Source organism: Epinephelus moara, chromosome 16, assembly GCF_006386435.1.
Source record: "Epinephelus moara isolate mb chromosome 16, YSFRI_EMoa_1.0, whole genome shotgun sequence".
In the NCBI taxonomy this organism is placed as follows: Eukaryota; Metazoa; Chordata; class Actinopteri; order Perciformes; family Serranidae; genus Epinephelus; species Epinephelus moara.
The window spans coordinates 2,718,196-2,736,252 of NC_065521.1; the positions used below are offsets into that span (position 1 = coordinate 2,718,196).

At 41.5% G+C, this 18,057-nt stretch overlaps 2 protein-coding genes and 1 long non-coding RNA gene across 3 annotated transcripts in view; 1 reads left to right on the forward strand and 2 right to left on the reverse strand.

The window, feature by feature from the left end:
- LOC126403590 (uncharacterized) overlaps nucleotides 1-3,546 on the forward strand; it is an 11,299-nt gene extending 7,753 nt beyond the window's left edge. The window contains exons 2-3 of the long non-coding RNA XR_007571333.1: nucleotides 1,707-1,808; nucleotides 3,414-3,546. This is a non-coding gene — a long non-coding RNA (uncharacterized LOC126403590). The remainder of the gene's footprint in view (nucleotides 1-1,706; nucleotides 1,809-3,413) is intronic.
- On the reverse strand, nucleotides 2,799-15,504 carry adgrg7.1 (adhesion G protein-coupled receptor G7, tandem duplicate 1). Its single transcript, XM_050066301.1, has 15 exons — nucleotides 14,381-15,504; nucleotides 13,859-13,963; nucleotides 13,654-13,766; nucleotides 12,718-12,858; nucleotides 12,438-12,526; nucleotides 12,198-12,346; nucleotides 10,228-10,341; nucleotides 9,959-10,149; nucleotides 8,480-8,632; nucleotides 8,266-8,378; nucleotides 7,388-7,743; nucleotides 7,215-7,296; nucleotides 6,870-7,028; nucleotides 4,207-4,363; nucleotides 2,799-4,027 (listed from the first exon to the last, which is right to left on the reverse strand). Exons 1-15 carry the CDS (start codon nucleotides 14,484-14,486, stop codon nucleotides 3,845-3,847), a joined length of 2,211 nt encoding a protein of 736 aa, XP_049922258.1. The 5' UTR covers nucleotides 14,487-15,504; the 3' UTR covers nucleotides 2,799-3,844.
- Nucleotides 15,295-17,839, reverse strand: LOC126403477 (mucin-5AC-like). The gene is made up of 2 exons (XM_050066163.1): nucleotides 17,645-17,839; nucleotides 15,295-16,454 (listed from the first exon to the last, which is right to left on the reverse strand). Exons 1-2 carry the CDS (start codon nucleotides 17,670-17,672, stop codon nucleotides 15,295-15,297), a joined length of 1,188 nt encoding a protein of 395 aa, XP_049922120.1. The 5' UTR covers nucleotides 17,673-17,839.
- Nucleotides 17,840-18,057: the final 218 nt, after the last annotated feature.

Sequence of the window (18,057 nt, forward strand, 5' to 3'; positions counted from 1 at the left end):
TCTCTCTCACGCAGGCGCAGAACGTACGTGCTACTTGGCCGTCGGATGTAGTCCGTGTAGTGTGTTCAAATGCAACTGACACAGGGCGACGTGAGGCGACGTAGACGACACAACAGTTGGCTTTCGTCGCCGCTAGTTCTTTGATGTCGGTTTGGTATGGCCGCACCTTTAAAAGCTACAACAAAGCAGTGACAGTTCCCTAAAAAGCACCTATGATTCAGGTTTAAAAATCATAAGAAAAACAGCAACGGTTCCCTGAAGCACCCACATTTTGGGGCGACAAAGCGGCGGTAAGGGCAGAGCTGACTCGTTAAATGACGGCAGGTTCTGTAGTTTGTCAGTGTTTGCCGGTGGTCTGCAGGTCGGCAGGCGTCTCTCCTCGGTGACACTGTCCAGCGTCTCCTCCACCTCCTGGTGACACAGATCAGACACTACGGTTTGCAGGAGCTGTTGGAGATGCTGCTCGTCCTGCCACCAGACTTTTAAGGGAAATATAAAGTGAATGTGAGACTTGGCTAACTGGTTCCTCAGCTATCATCACCTCCACCATCAGAGCTGTCAGCGACATCTCAACAGGAAACAACAAACTGCATTTTCAAAATAGATCAAGTCCAGTTCCTTCATTTTTTGTGTTTGCAACATTTGTTTCGTCTTTGTTAACTTAATGATTTCACACTCAGTTTCCTGTTTTGAAAAGTCATCTTTGATGAAATAAGTCGATCTGCAGACAGTTTATCAGGAACTGTTTTGTTTTTGCCTCCAGATTTTCAGCTCCTCTGTTTTACATCACAGTGACTGGATGTCTTTGATTTGGACTGTTGGTCGGACAGAACTTTGGTTACCGTGAAACCACGGATACGCTTCATTTGCACATTATTATGATGTGGATGAGTTTAACTTAAATTTCAACATCGCTGTGGTTAATGTGCAGTTGTGTTCAGGCACAAAAAACTCTGTTATGGTCAGGAAGAGATGACATGTTTTGGCCTAGAATACCAGGTTTGTGAGGGGACGATCCCAGCAGTGACAAACACTGATAGGCCCCAAAAAAAGACACACATTCAGGGACTAAAACACTGAAGGAAAAACAGTGATGTTCCCTGAAAACACGGTTTAGGGTCTAAAAACGCTGCAGGAAAAACAGCAACGGTTCCCTAAAAAAAAACATGGGCTGAAAAGACGAAGGAAACACAGTGACAGTTCCCCAAGAAACACCCCAGGTAGGGTCTAAAAAGCTGAAGGGAAAAACTGTGACAGGTTGCTTGAAAAAAAAACTCCTTTGGGTCCTGAAAAGCCAAAGGAAACACAGTAACAGTTCCTTCAAAAAAAATATGTTTTGGGGGATGAAAAGCTGAAGGAAAAATGGCAACAGGTTGCTAAAAAAAAACATGTTTGGGAGCTGAAAGGCTGCAGGACAAACAGCGACGGTCCCGACAAAACACCCACAATTAGGGTCCGAAAAGTAACAGAAAAACAGCGACGGTTCCCTAAAAAAAAACATGTTGGGGGTCTGAAAAGCTGAAGGAAACACAGTGACAGTTCCCCAAGAAACGCCCATGTCTAGGGTCTAAAAAGCTATCAACAAAACAGTGATGATTCCCTAAAAATCACCCACATTTAGGGTCTGAAAAGCTGCAGGAAACTCAGCTGACTCTTTAAATGACGGCAGGTTCTGTTGTGTCTTGGTATTGAATGTTTGTCTGCAGGTCGGCAGGCGTGACACCGTCCACTGTCTCCTCCACCTCCTGATGACAGTCAGATCAGATACTGCATCACTTCAGAAACGTTGATGCGAAACACATTAACAGGTAAAACTGTATTCAAGGTTTGCAGAAATAAAAGTCTTGTGGTGAATGGACTGTTGAAAACATGTTTCAGTACACATGGAGGACAGGGACAATAAGACAGTGGACAGTGTGTTGATGGACGCTGAGATCACAGAGGACAGTTTGTCTCTTCTGAACTGTCACTGTTGTTTGTCTGGAGTTTTGGCGCCCTCTGGTGGCTGACTGTCTCCAGGACATGTCTCCTGATAAAACAACAGCAAACCAGCAGAAACTGGTCAAACTGGTGCTGGTTCAACCATCAATCAGAGGACCAGTTCAGACCTTCAGTCACTGTTTAATCATTTAAATAAAGTTTGATTCAAAGACCAGTTTAAAGCATTAAAAAGACAAGACGTAGATGAAAGAGTTAAAACACATTTTATCCAAAGTGACCAAATAGGTCTATCAGTTCTGATCAGTAATCAATATCACTGTTTGTACTCCACAGTAAAATACGTCAGATATCATCAAAGTTAAACACTTAAAATCATCACAGTTTGATCTGGTATTAAAATAAAAATATTACAATGACATAGAAATATTCTTTTACAACACTGTCCTGCAATTTAAACATTTACATCAAAGTATTTTTATCAATAGAGTCTGAAAAATTAAAGTAGAAAACATTTAGAATTATTTTTTTGACATTATATTTAAACATTCATTAAAAAGTCTCAAAAAATATAATTATTTTATTTATATTTATGTAAATAATTATTAAATTTTAAAAAATAAAGATATAAAATATATAGAATTATTTTATCTACATTACAGTATTTAAATAATCATTAAAATCGTTTGAAATATGAAAGTCTAAGTTATTACAAATTATTTTATTTAAATCATAATATAGAAAATAGAATATAAGTATAAATGATCTAAAATTGTTTATTAACATTATAGTATTATAATAAGATTAATTGCGTAGAAAAATTTTATGGACATTATAATATTTAATCATCATTTTAAAAAGTTTAAAAAAATAAAAGTGTAAATTATTTAGGATCCTTTTGTTTCCATCATAATTAATTATTTTTCTGTTTATTGCAATATTTATTTTTTCCCTAACATTGGTTCAGATCTAAGTTTAGTATCAATAACAGTTATATATTATGTTATTATATTGTCATTTTGTATAATGTGATAAATGTTACTGTATTGAATGATAATGATGTGATCACCATATTTTAAAAATCAATAATCATTTTTAATATGCAAAGCAACTTTAAAAGTACTGAAGTAAAAATATAAGTGCAATGTGTATGATGAGTGTATGTATTTTTAAAAAAAAATATTTACATAGAAATTAAACAATCAGTGACAAAACGCAGAAACACAGCAGCTCCGCAACATTTACAGACGAAAACTGCTGACAGACATTTTTCTACATAAAATGTAATTATTATAGATGAATCATCATAAAATAATAAACGTTCAGTTATGGAATAAAATGATTTGATTGAGGAGAATGTTGCAAACAGCTGCCACCTGGTGGTGAAACAGAGTCACTGCTTTAAAAAGCTGATTTGACCCACAAATTAAATTTAAATCAGATTTTCACCTGATTTCTCTCTTATTGTGTTTCAGTGTCTTTGTTCCATCTTCTGGCTCCTCCTGAGGGACTCCATGCATTCTGGGAAGTGTAGTTCCTCCAGTGTATCCTGGCTGAGCAGGAGGCGTTAACACAGTGTAGGGTTTCCTCTAACTGGGTGCAGTAATCTATGTGTGTGTCAATTTACAGTGAGCTGAACGATGTGTGAGCAGCTCGTGTTCACAGTGAACTCACGGATGAACAGATTACTCTCACTGGATCTCTGTGAAACTGAGGAACATTTAAGAACATGGAGGTTCTCAGGCAGGTTCTGCGGACTGTTTTCTCTGAGATTTATAAGCTGATTCATGGACCTATGTTCTGGATGGACTTCTGAAACAGGAAGTCACTAAATCTGTGACGTCAGATGTCACTGAGACACAAACAGTAGAAACAGGTCGTTCAGTGTTCGTCATGATGAAGGTTCCTACAAACGGAAGTCTCTCAGGTCTTTGTAGGACTCTGTGCTGCTCGTCGCCCAGGTCCTCTGCAGCTTGTACTTTGTCTCTTTGAGCGAGATGTTGACAGACGAGACATACCGAACGGAGCGCGACACGGTGGCTCTGAAGCTCGGCGTTCTGGCTGTGAAGAGGACGAAGATCTGAAAGCCCTGAGAACACAACAGGAAGACAACAAAGGTTGGATTCTTTCATCTGTTTCTTCTTCTGAACACGACTGTGCGATCAGTTCCTAAGTGTTCAAATGTGGTTGTGATTTCTCTTCATACTTCACAAACAAATTAATACTGTGGACAGACTGTAAAACAAACGGCAGATGAAAGTGACGCACCTGTGTGGTTGTACAGAGGCAGAAGAGGATGCTGAAGGTCAGGTGGGTGTCTTCCGTGGTGACGAGCTGCAGGTAGCCCAGAGACCAGGACAGACCCAGTAACACCACCAGAGACAAACTGGTGAGGAACTTCTTCCACAGTGACAAACGTTTGGTGCTGTGACACAAAAACAGGCCGGTGGATTTATTAATTAATTTTATTCAGTAATTCTACGTCATCAGGAGAAACGTTTATGTTTACTTCTAACATGGCACTCTTAAATACTTGATTCTGGTCTGATTGGTCAATCAACAAAATTCTGCGGTGTTTATTTCTTGAGGTATCACCGCTGCTCTACTGCTCCGTTGCTAGGGATGCCATAGCAACGGCCTTAGACTGAGGAGCATCAAAATCATGCCATAGCAACGGCCTTAGACTGAGGAGCATCAAAATCAGTCAGCAACACCGGGGCTCCACAAGATACTGTCCTCTCTCCTTTCCTCTTCACCCTTTACACCACGGACTTCAGCTACCAGACAGAGTCTTGTCATCTTCAGAAGTTTTCTGATGACTCTGCTATAGTTGGATGTATCAGCAAGGGCGAGGAGGCTGAATACAGGGCTGTGGTGAATAACTTTGTCTCATGGTGTGAGCTGAACCACCTGCAGCTCAACACAACAAAGACAAAAGAGCTGGTGGTGGATCTGAGGAGAACGAGGACACCAGTGACCCCAGTTTCCATCCTGGGGCATAACGTGGACATTGTAGAACACTACAAGTACCTGGGTGTGTTCATAGACAATAAACTGGACTGGACTAAGAACACTGAAGTCCTTTACAAGAAGGGACAGAGCCGCCTCTATTTTCTGAGGAGGCTCCGCTCCTTTAACATCTGCCGGACTATGCTGAGGATGTTTTATGAGTCTGTGGTGGCCAGTGCTATTCTGTTTGCTGTGGTGTGCTGGGGCAGCAGACTGAGAGTAGCCGATGCCAACAGACTCAACAAGCTGATCAGAAAGGCCAGTGACGTTGTGGGGGTGGAGCTGGACCCTTTGACAGCAGTGTCAGACAGGAGGATGCTGTCAAAGGTGCGGGCGATACTTCAGCATGGCTCTCACCCTCTCCACAACGCTCTGGTCGAACTGAGGAGCACCTTCAGCCAGAGACTGATTGCTCCTAAATGCACCACTGAGCGCCACAGGAAGTCATTCTTACCTGTGGCCATTAAACTGTACAACTCCTCCCTCTGATGATCGGACTCATTTGGCTATTTATAAAACAAAACACACAATATAATTACTCATTCTTATTTCATTTATAATGCTACAACCATTTCATTGTATATTGTATATATTTCAGATTGTCTACTTTACTGTTTTTATTATTTATTTTACTTTATTGTCTACTGTAATATTTTATTTATGTTAATGTCTACTTTAATATTCTATTTTATTCTATTTTATTCTAATGTCTACTTTAATATTTTATTTTATTTTATTTTATTTTAATGTCTACTTTAATATTTATTTTACTTATTTCATTGTCTATTTTAGTATTTTATTTATATCTCCATCTTTATCTCTTGTTTCCATTCATGCTGTATTTCTATTTCTACTTTGCACGGAGCATTGGAACAAAAACAATTTCCCCCCGGGGATTAATAAAGTATTCTGAATCTGAATCTGAATCTGAATGAATCTGAATAACGTTAGTCCACACAGGCCATGGATACAGAGTACAGACACATTTCTTTTTGCGAATATTGAATCAATAAAACGTGCTTTAATCATTATTTTGTGTCATATCACTGAATGTTTTAGTAGTAAGCCATGTTCTATGCGTGATAATGTATAGTGAGCCTGTGACTGTTGAAAAATAACTCCCTCCCACGCTGCGTGTCGGGGGTTCCATTTCCCTGTCGGGAGTTATTTTTCAACAGTCAAAATACAACAAAATACCATATCTTTGTTCCTCGAAATGTTACAGCTTTACTTTTTAAAAATATGAAAGCATTATTTTGAAAGATATTAATAGATTTTATTTATTATTTTTAGTTATTGCTAATAACTTTTATTTCAGACTATTATAACTTTACTCTTAAAATATTACTATTTTATTCTTAAAAATATTACAACTTTTCTTCCAAAACCATGATGTTCTTCTCAAAATATTCAGATTAAATTCTCAAAATATTACAACATACTTTAAGAAATATTATTTTCAATAATATTTTCAATGTTTTTAATGAAAATTTTCTCAAAATATTTCAATTTTTTTTCTCAAAATATTTCAATTTTTTTTCTCAAAATATTATATTTTTACTCTCGAAATGTTACTATGTTATTCTTAAATCATTAGATTTTTTTTTTAATTTAATTACTTTTTCCACAAAATATTGCATTTTTTCACAGTGTCTTGACCTAATTCTAAAAATACTACATTGCTTTCAATTTTTTTTCAAAAGTCTTTGTACTCTCCACAAAAATGTAGAACTTCTTGTAAATATTTTTAACTTTTCTTCAACTTTTTTTTCTCTCAAAATATTATGACTTTCTTTGTATATTAAGTTTTTCTCAAAATAATTTTCGACCTTTTTCTGGATTTCCATCTGTTTAAATCCATCTCGTTTCATAACGTCATGTTTCCACAAACTTTAAGATGAAGACAGATAAGAAATTGTTACCTATTGAGGGCGGGGTTGGTCCTGCAGGTGGTCAGAGAGACCAGAACCACCATGATGATGTTGTAGATCAGGATCAGCCCGAGCGGAAGGAGGAAACCCCAGAACATCGGCTTCTTAAAGTCAAAGTGTTTGTTCTTATCCAGAGCTGCGAGCCAGCAGCTACAGGAAGAGACACATACATCAGAAAACATGAGTGATGTTAAAGATGGAAATTGCATTTTTTTAAACCTGAAACTAGGATTTGTTTGTTTGACGCAGAACTTCATTTAAATTCTACTGTCGATCCAAACTGAGTTCATCTACGGACGTAAAGTTCAACATATTAATAATAATACATGGACCCACAATTCCTCCTGTCTGTATCCCAGAGGATTGTCCACTCTGTAGGACACTGCCAGTGTGGTCGCCATGGAGACGGCTGGGACTCCTAACAGGAAACAGGAAGTTAAAACAACAGTGAACACGTCTTTGAATTCAACATGTTCAACAAACTATGAACTGCCCCTTTAAACTCGTACCCCATCCCACCGCCACGCTGAGCGGCGTCCAGAAGGGAGGCAGATATTGGCGCATCGTCCGGACTAGTATCACCAGCTGAGTGCCGTACAGGCTCGTCCATGTGAAAGTGGCTAACAGGAAGAAGTGAAGCAGAGCCGCCACCGCCGTACACGAGCCCCCGTCCGGCTCCACGTGTTCGTCACAGCCCGGGATGGTGTTGGTTTTCGTGTCGACCTCCACTGCACCGTCCAGCTGTCGGCGATTTGTAATTCCAGAGAGGAAGGTGATGATGAAGGCGAGCAGGCTGACGCAGATACACAGCAGGGCGAGTTTGGAGTTCTTGTAGTTCTGACGCTCACGAGACATTGTCTGAAAACTACAGAAGTGAAACGTGAGAGTTCTCGGAAAAAAAGTTACTTTTAAAAAACAAAGTTGAAAGAATTTGAGCATGAAGTTTCACTTGAAGAATAAAGTCATAACATTTCGAGTATGAAGTCGTAACATTTCATGAGATACCGTAGAAAATGTAAAAACGTGACCCTCAGACTCGTTCTGCAGCATCTTGTTTCTACGATGTCTCTGGATTTATGGACATTTATTTTTGTCACTTCAGAGATAACAAAGCGGGAAGTGGACGTGAATTTCAAAATGTTTCATGTATGTGCGTTCAGGTCAGCGTCATGAAGAAGGAGCAAGAGTTCTGATGCTAACTGTGAAAACGTCATACGTGTCCTGAGATAAAGTACACGTAGTGCAGTAAAAAGTAAAATGACGAGTAAATGTTCGTAAATACTTTCCACAAACGCTACAGAGAATGTTTTCAGTTTTATATAAAGTACCAACCTGCTGCTCTGAGTCAGGAGCTCTGTTATATGATGTATAACATATAAAGTCTCACCTGTCTTTGAGGTGGTGGATTATCGTAACAACCAAACCCAGAATGGACAAAGAAAGTCCGACGATAGAAATGATGTTCAGAGCTTCCGCGTATTCGTAATTCTCTCTGAAAGACTGAAACAGAAACAGAATAAAACCCTCAGAGTAACTCTGTCACGTCTGAGCTCAGTCTGACGACGTCTGATGTGAAACATGTGGTGGCAGAGTTTATTCACCCAGAGCGCAGCGAAGTTAGTGGTGTGGTTGCAGAAACATCTGAGGAGTCCGTCTGAAGCGTTTCCTTTGGAGCAGCCGGCAGTGCTCCAGTCCTCCAGACTGTAGTCCCAGAAGACACAAGCGAAGTCAAACAGAGACGTACCGTCCATCACCTGCAACAACAACACCTGTGAGCCTCAGTGTCCACTGAGACATTCACCCAGTCTCACGGCTTGGACGCTGCGTGGACTACAAAACAAAATGGAGGAGGTCTGTCATTGGTTTTTATCCTGATGCATGTTGACCATGTTAGCCATCTTCGTCCAGTGTGTGTCACATTAATACAACTGAAACGAGGCCATCAACAGAGGAGTAATTATTTTGATAATCGAGAAGTTATTTAAAAAATGAAAAGCCAAAAATTCAGCAGTTCAAAATATTTGTATATTTTGATATTGGTCTATGATTTTAAACAAGTGATTAGTTATCGATGTTGATGTTTTGTAAGCATTTTGGTCGTAAACCAAAGTATTGGACATGTTGCTAAGATGGCGAACAATTAGCATAACTTTGAGTTGCAGAAATAATGTGCTTTTAATCTCAAGATAACTTCATTCTGGAAATGTTACGACCCAGTTCTTTATATACTGCCATTTAATTCTTGATATGTCACAACTTTATTGTGGAACTTCATTCTTGAAATGTTGAGTCTTTATTTTTTAAATATTACAACTTTACTATGATAACTTTATTCTGAAATGTTCCGACTTTATATTGTAACGTTAATGTAATGTTCTCAAACTGTTCTGACTGAATGATTGAAATGTTAGCATTGATCACATTTAGTGTTTTTTCATCATGGTTTTACTCTGATTCTGCTTCCACCAGGAGAGAAACTCCGCCCACAGCGGTCTGTGTGAACCAGCAGCAGACTGACGAGGTTTATCTGAGCCATAAAAACAAACACACACAGTTTATTATACAGTTTGTGCCACTGTGAGTGAAGCCATTACATAATGACGGCAGGAAGGAGGCGGACAGGTGAACGCAGGTGTGAAGCTGCTGATTGTTGTTTGGTCTGACTGATCAATACTCAAAGTGCGACTGTCACCTCCGGACGATATCTTTATCTCTGATCTTCATAAATAAAAATACACAACTCCCTGAGGATCATGTGTTTATGTTTTCGACAGTATTGTTCCAAAATTTTAACAATGTATTCTTAAAATGTTGTGATTTTATCCCAGAGTATTACGACTTTTTTTTCAAAACGAGACTTTATGCTAAAAAAAAAAAAAAATTACGACTTTATTCTCGAAATGTCACAACTTTATTTTTTAAGATGTTAGAATCTTATTCTGAAAATTTTAGGACTTAATTCTGAAAAAGTTATGGCTTTATTCATGAAATGTTGCGGCCGTGACCTCCTGCAGTGGATCAATCAGATCGATCACAGACTATTGACTATCAATCAGTCATTGGATCTGAAGTTTCCTTACCGTCGGTCTGAACAGCATCTCCACGTGTTGCGGCACCACGCTGCGCCCCTGACCTCTGACAGTGGCCGACAGGACCCTGAAGGTGGCGTGACGCCGTCTGTAGCGTCTCGACCTGAAGAAGCGGTCGTTCTGATAGAGGACGAAACCCAGGGAGACGTTGGACGGCTGCTGATGAACACGGACGGCGTCCTCTTCACAAAACAAAGACATTTAGCAGGATGTACTTTAGTAACATCAGTATGTAAATGGATTCAAGCGCAGAAACTCACCTGGTGGGAATCGTACGTAAATCAGGGCGTCGGCGATGAACCCGTTTTCCACCACGACTGTTGACGTGTTGGTGTTCAGCTGAATGCGGTCGGCAATGAAATTGCCGGACGTTCCTGAACGCACCAAGAAAAAGAGTCGTTAGTGATGTTTAAGGTTAATGAACAAGACAAAAGTCCCAATGTCCTCAAACGAGACAATAATAAAGTCCCAATGTTTAAATCATAAATAAAGAAGTTTCAACCCCACTTTTGTGTCAGGATCAGCTGCAGACTGACTTGGCAGAGATGGCGGCCATCTTGTTTTTACATGGATTAGTTTGTTGTGCTTTTGTAACCACTAGTTGTCACAAAAAGACTCAGGGTGTCTCACTGTTTATTTGTTGTTTTTTGTCCTACAATATGTGATTAAACTTGAAGAGTCCTCGTGTGCAGAGACTAAAGACAAAGAAAGACTCAACAGTGAGTCAGAATCATATTACTGTTATTAAGGTCATAAAAAACTGAACTCTGATCTGTTTGGTTCAGTAACACCTCAGCTGCAGCTCCATCTGGACTTTGGACTATTAACCTGGATCATCTTATATAACCTGGACGTCCTGTTGACCACGAGGTTTAACTTAGACGCTGTCACACCAGTAGCAGGACAGAAGGTCATATAAAAGAACTGGTGGCGTCCTGGACAGGACGTTTAGAGATTAATGGGGAATAAAACTTTGTTTTATGGGTCCATAGCTTGAGAACAGAGTCCTGAGACAGTTTATCCACTCAGAGTGTAGTTGAGTTTTTAAATACTTTCACAGCAACAGTTTATGTGTGAGATTAATTTAGATTAAATAATCACAGAGCATGAAATCAGGCAGTGCTGGTGGATGGATCCAACAACCACCAACTTTTACCCGGGAAGCCGGTGTTCACTTCTCGTAAGATAAAGCCAACTACATGCGTTTGTTGACTAAACATAACCATGTACGTTTGTTGTTGAAGGGATAGAAAGGTAATTTGTGGTGTTGCTTTTTTTTTGAGGGCGTGCCAAGGGGGGCGCTGCTGGTTGGGCTGTTTTTTTCTGAAAAATGTTCTACTTTGTATAAAAACCCCTGCGTTCATCACTGTTACTTCAGTCTTTAAACCCCAGGAGTAGGTAGAAATACCACCAGACAAACCATTACATCTGACATGTGTGAGTGCACAACAACAACAACTCCTCTCATGAACCCACACAGACCAACGGGTCCGTCCTCTCCCTGCATGCTTTAGCCTTCCTCTTATCCAAAGCGAGTACTTTACCTTGTGCCGACATGTTCTGTATCTTAGCAACCAGATGCAACCAAAGCGCCTAAGCTGAAAAAAATACGGTGCATCCAAAGCGCTCTGAAACACCCCCAGCTGTGCGTTTCCTGGGGAGCGCCTGGTGTTTTCAGCTTGACAAAGAATGCTTTGGTGGACACGAGGCCTTACTCACCAGGGCGGGTGGCCACCATGTAGTAACCACTGAATAAGCAGTTCTGCTCATGCTGGCCAGCTCGCAGCACCGTAAACTGAAGAGTAGCTAAACTAACCCGTAGACCAGAACATGTACAACCTGTCAAAAATATTTGTGGTGGTTAACCGTTGACATTCATAATTAACATATCCCCCTCTGTTGGTGTTTAGCACACTTACATGTCAGATGTGACGGTTGCACTATTGATGACGGTGTACTATTTGTCCCGCCCCCTCTTCACTGTGACAGTGATGACTGTAGCGTTTGACCCAAAGCTGAACATTTCTCAACTTTCTGATGACCAGATATGCGCAACATTAAGATGAGTAGAGGCAGAGCTGTTGCCAAAGCTGCACCCGTTGCACCTTTAGGTACCGACGTCACTGAAGAAAAAACATCTTCAGAATTTTGACATCAGCTTGGAACCGAAGTGTCAGCTCTTGTGACATCATCAATCATTGTGAAATAATCAGTAAATGATGACAGTGACCTGAGAAAGAGGTGAACTGGACTCCCTGAGTGTCCGCCGCAGGGATTTGCACAGACTGAACCACAAGGTTTGGCTGAACCACCTGCGACTGAGACGCGTTGAGACTGAGGCTGAGGTTCACAGAGAGCTGATCCAGGGTCACCGTCAGACTGAACACAAGATAAACATGTAAATATAAACAACACGTCGTCAGCTTGAACCTGAAATCAAAACCTGAACTCGAGATGAGATCTTGTTTACCCCAGAGTGGCGTTGTTTTCCTCGCCATCGCCTGGTGTGCTAGTGTTCAGCAGCTGGCTGACTGTAGCTACCGCTGCTACCCTGACACTCTGCAACACAAACATGAACACAACGAGAATCATTGTTAAGGCAGTTTGGATCTTTCAAGTGACATATATAAGTTTCAGCGTATGTTTTGTTGGCGTTGTTGGCGTTTGGCATCTGTTGAACCAAAACATCTTGAAACTCCAGTTAAATAGATCTGGAGTTTCTTCTTCTTGTTCAGTTTTGTTGTTCATACCTCTGAGACGTTTGGAGACAACAGCAGTGTGTTGGCGATCTGAGCCGCTGCCGTGATGTTTTCAGCCGTCAGCTCTTCAGGTTTGGAGGTCAGGATCTGAGTGCTGGTCGCCAGCGTCTCTAAATCAGCAGGGCTGGTCAGCTGAGAGAGAAAGAACGTTATTCATGCATCTTTTTACCGAATCTATTTCCTCTCACCTAATCAGGACAAAATGTGCACACGTCTACGTGTCTACATCAGCATCAACTGAGTAAACTTTGTATATCAAACAAGAAGTCTGGAGGAGACGTTCAGGCGTCGGTGATTGGTTTTATACCTCCACGCCGGCGATACCTGCTGCCGAAGGCACTATGTTTACGGGTCGTTCATCTATACGTTACATCCCGTTCTCCTGAACATATCTCTAGAACTCCCTGAGGGAACTTTGCATCTGTCTTATTCTTGTAAACGCAATATCTCAAGAACACCAATTTCTTCACATTTGGCACAAACATCACTTTGGGTCAAGGATGAACTGATTAGAATTTGACCGTCAAAGGTCAAGGTCACTGTAACCTTGCATCTATCTTAATCTTGTGAGTGCAATATCTCAAGACACCTTGAGAGAACTTGTTCAAATTTGGCGCAAACATCCACTGTGAGTCATGGATGAACTGATTAGAAATTGGTGGCCACAGGTCATGATCACTGTGACCTTGTCTGTTGCATTCTCATGAAGGTGTTATCTCAGGAGCGCCTTGGGGGATTTTTTTTCCAGATTTGCGCAAATGTCCACTTTGACTCAAGAATGAAGTGATTAGCATTCAGTGAGAACTGTAAGAGAAACATGATTGGTGGGCGGAGCCAAGCAACCGCGGGGCAGTAACTCTACTTAACACATTAATAATCAACCATTTCTTTACTGTTCACTGTGGGGGAAAAAACAGTAGTTCTCACGTTTTGTTGTATGTCACTAAGCGTCTGGTCACACTGGAGGACCTGTGGTGGACGCTCTAAACTTGGTGGGCCATTCTTGGTTGAACATCTGGTCGAAGCCCGGGGTTTACCAGCTGCAATGAAATGGTAGAAGTTAAAGTGGTGAGCTCACAAACAGCAGTATATGATGGTGTACCTGACGGACTGACAGTTGGTAGACTCTTACCACCACTCGACCCTTTTGGACAGACCTCCTCAGAATATGCAAACCAGCCGATGGGGGTGCGTGGGAATTTGAATTCACCCAACTCTTGGGCTTGGCAGAAGTTTTCTGTGAGGACAAGTTTAATAGAAGCTGAAGATGTTTACTTGTTGGCCAGTTTGTCTTGGACAGGATGGAAACATCAGCACCGAATAATAATCTGTGGTCAAACAACTCTGAACAGAATATTTCTAAAGCCGTGGCAGCAGCCTCGAGAGGTTCATGATACCCCAAAATGCTAATGTCTTAGCTTACTGCTAATTTGACTCAAAAACAGAGCCCAGTGTCCAAATCGGAGAATTCACCAGGGAGCAATTTAGTACTCAACGAATGGGATAGTTTTCGTGGACCTTTTCCTGATGGTGGTGCAGAAAAGTTTTGTCATTTCCTGATTCCAGGTAGGAACGAATCACAAACTATTTCCTGTAATTTAAAAGATCAGAATACAGAGTGTTTCCTGTAGAGACTGTTGTGCTGTTGCCTTACCCTCTGAGCATGTCATTCCGGTCCATTCATCAGGACAGATACAGACACCACTCACTGATATCCCTCCATTATCACAAACCAGAGGGGTGGTAGTCGGAGGAGTCATGGTGGTAGTAGTAGGATGAGGAGTGGTGGTGGTAGTAGTAGTAGTAGTGGGTGGAGGAGTGGTAGGAGCAGGAGTAGTAGTAGTGGGTGGAGGAGTGGTAGGAGCAGGAGTAGTACTAGTAGGGAAGTCAGTTGTGGTGGTAGGAGCAGCAGTAGTAGTGTAGTCAGTCCAACTGGTCTGATCAGTAATAATAGTAGTGTAGATAGTCCCATTGGTCAGCTCAGTAGCAGGAGTAGTAGTCGTGAAGTCAGTCCCATTGGTCGGATAAAAAGGAGTAGTAGGGTAGTCAGTCCCATTGGTCGGATCAGTAGTAGTAGTAGGGTAGTCAGTCCCATTGGTCGGATAAAAAGGAGTAGTAGTAGTCGTGAAGTCAGTCCCATTGGTCGGATCAGTAGCAGTAGTAGTAGTAGTGAAGTCAGTCCCATTGGTCGGATCAGTAGCAGTAGTAGTAGTAGTGAAGTCAATCCCATTGGTCGGATCAGTAGCAGTAGTAGTAGTAGTGAGTCAATCCCATTGGTCGGATCAGTAGCAGTAGTAGTAGTAGTGAAGTCAGTCCCATTGGTCGGATCAGTAATAATAGTAGTGTAGATAGTCCCATTGGTCAGCTCAGTAGCAGGAGCAGTAGTCGTGAAGCCAGTCCCATTGGTCGGATAAAAAGGAGTAGTAGGGTAGTCAGTCCCATTGGTCATGTCAGTAATAATAGTAGTGTAGATAGTCCCATTGGTCAGATCAGTAGCAGTAGTAGGGTACTCAGTCCCATTGGTCGGATAAAAAGGAGTAGTAGTAGTCGTGATGTCAGTCCCATTGGTCAGCTCAGTAGCAGGAGCAGTAGTCGTGAAGTCAGTCCCATTGGTCGGATAAAAAGGAGTAGTAGTAGTTGTGAAGTCAGTCCCATTGGTCGGATACAAAGGAGTAGTAGTAGTCGTGAAGTCAGTCCCATTGGTCGGATAAAAAGGAGTAGTAATAGTAGTGAAGTCAGTCCCATTGGTCGGATAAAAAGGAGTAGTAGTAGTCGTGAAGTCAGTCCCATTAGTCGGATAAAATAAAAAGGAGTAGTAGTAGTCGTGAAGTCAGTCCCATTAGTCGGATAAAAAGGAGTAGTAGTAGTGAAGTCAGTCCCATTGGTCGGATCAGTAGCAGTAGTAGTAGTAGTAGTAGTAGTAGTAGTGGAGTCAGTAGCAGCAGTAGGATAATAGCTGGTTTCTGTTGGATTACTGCTGGTACCAGAAGTACTGTTGGGGTCATATGTAGTAGTGGTTTGACCAGATGTGGGGTAGAAAGTAGCAGTTGTTAAAACAGTGGTATTATCAGAGGGTAAGTCAGTACCAAGGGTTATATCAGTGGTAGCAACAGGAGCAGTGTTGGGACTGTTAGTGGTTTCTGTATATTCAGCAGTTGAAGTACTTTCTGATCTGGTGGACAGGATAGTACTTTCTGGGACAGTGGTTAGATTACTACCTCCTGGAAATAGGGTAGTACCTTCTGGAGTTGGAAGGGTACCTCGAGAGACAGTGGTTAGATTAGTACCACCTGGAAATAGGGTAGTACCTTCTGGAGTTGGAAGGGTACCTCGAGAGACAGTGGTTAGATTAGTACCACCTGGAGATAGAGTAGTACCTTCTGGAGTTAGAGTAATACCTCCTGGTGTAAGAGGACTACCTTCTGGAGTTGGATATGCACTAGTAGTAATAGTGGTAGTACTGGGGAAGTCGGAAGCAGTCGTTAAACTGGTTGTAGTATTGAAGTAAGAAGTGGTACTGGTCAGGTCACTGGTGGTGGCAATAGCCATAGTGGTAATGGAAGGAATATCAGTAGTAGGAGAGGTAGATGTTAGGGGAACAGTGGTGGTAGTAGTAGAAGGAACAGCAGTAGTAGTAGGAAGGATGGCAGAGGTGGTGGCAGCAGGTACTGGGACTACAGTGGTGCTGGTGGTGGACTGAGCTCCAGCTCTAGAGGCTAAATGAACCACTGTGAGGAGACACATCAGTTTAACAAGAATTAGAAGTTGTTATTAAATTAACTAATTCGCAGTAAACAGCACACAACTGAGGCTGATGGGTGCGTCATTAGTTCTTTGGTCATTAACCAAAGTATGAGGGGGTCAGGCTGCGCAGAGTGGTTGGAAGACTAGAGAGGCGCCACTTACCAAAGTTATCAGAATTAATCTTAATTTATGTCTTTTAACTAGGAATGTCCGTTTTAGTTAATTTTGCTTTTGTGATAGTGTGACAGCTGTTAAACTGCTAACTAACCATTTTGGGTTTTTTTGTTGTTGTTTTTTTAACACACAAACTTTGGTGAAATACAAGAGGCCTTTTTAGTCCGACTGACTCCGTGAGCTTGAGTGCTGCTTTCTGAAGCGCTATCCATTTAGAGATGGTATTTTTTTGTTGGCTTTGCTAACGGACATTTGGCTAGCCGCATTAACATGCAGAAACATGCTGCCCACAGCCACCCTTCAGTCTTCACCAGTTAGCTAACGTTAGCTTGGCCGCTCTGCACTGTGCACCATCCGGCCGGGTCTGGTAGGAGCTAGCTAGTGGTGGTGCTCATTTGGTGATAACCGCTGCTGGATGGTGTAGCTGTTGAAACATGGTCACCACCCTTTGGTCTCCCCCCAGGTTGACCCGGTGAGTAAGCGGCTTCATTTTGAGCAGCAAACCCCTTTGGCATTGTTAACCACATTTGCACCGCTAGCCAAGCTGACACTGCTAATTGTGCTAACAGAGCTAACGGTGCTAACAGAACTAACATTGATAGTTCACAATGCTAAAGGGGCGACGAGGTCACCAGGGCGACCTGGGGAGAGACTGAAAGGTGGCTACCATGTTTTCACAGCAACACTCTTAGGTCAGGACGGCGTTATTGCCAGTAATGGTCCCAGGTTGTGCAGTAAACTAAACAGTAGTAAAAGTAACCTAAAGATCGACATACAATTTTCAATTTTCAATTTTATTTATAAAGCCCAATATCACAAATCACAGTTTGCCTCACAGGGCTTTACAGCATACAACATCCCTCTGTCCTTATGACCCTTAAGTATTATCTTCTGCATCTGCAGCATTGACACTGATCAGTGAGAGTAGATTAATACTGACGTGAAGCTATGAACAAACTCCTGCTGAAACATCCAGAATAAAAACACAAAGTTTTCTCACCCAGAGTGAAAAGGAGCAGTGAGTCCATTTTGGTTAACGGCTGCAGGTCGGAGGCGTTGTTGTGGTCGAGTGTTTGAGCCGCCGCAGTGCAGGAAGTGTCTGTGTGATCACATTTATGTGCATCATAAAAACCTCACAATGAAATCATAAAATCACCCAGCAGCTCAAAGTTCTGCAATGACTCTGCACACGGTTTTATCCTGAGTCAATGTTTATGTTGAGTTAAATTTATTTTGTTTACATTAACTTTAGTTTACATTGACCTTTACCTGTTTATTCCCATAATGCACCTGTGAAACACCTTCAGCTGCATCTGCCTGCCTGCGAGGAGCTCCGTCAGTCAGAGATTGATTGGAGGGAAAATCAGAGAAAAAAAGTTTTATTGTTTGATCAGAAAAATATAATCAATCACT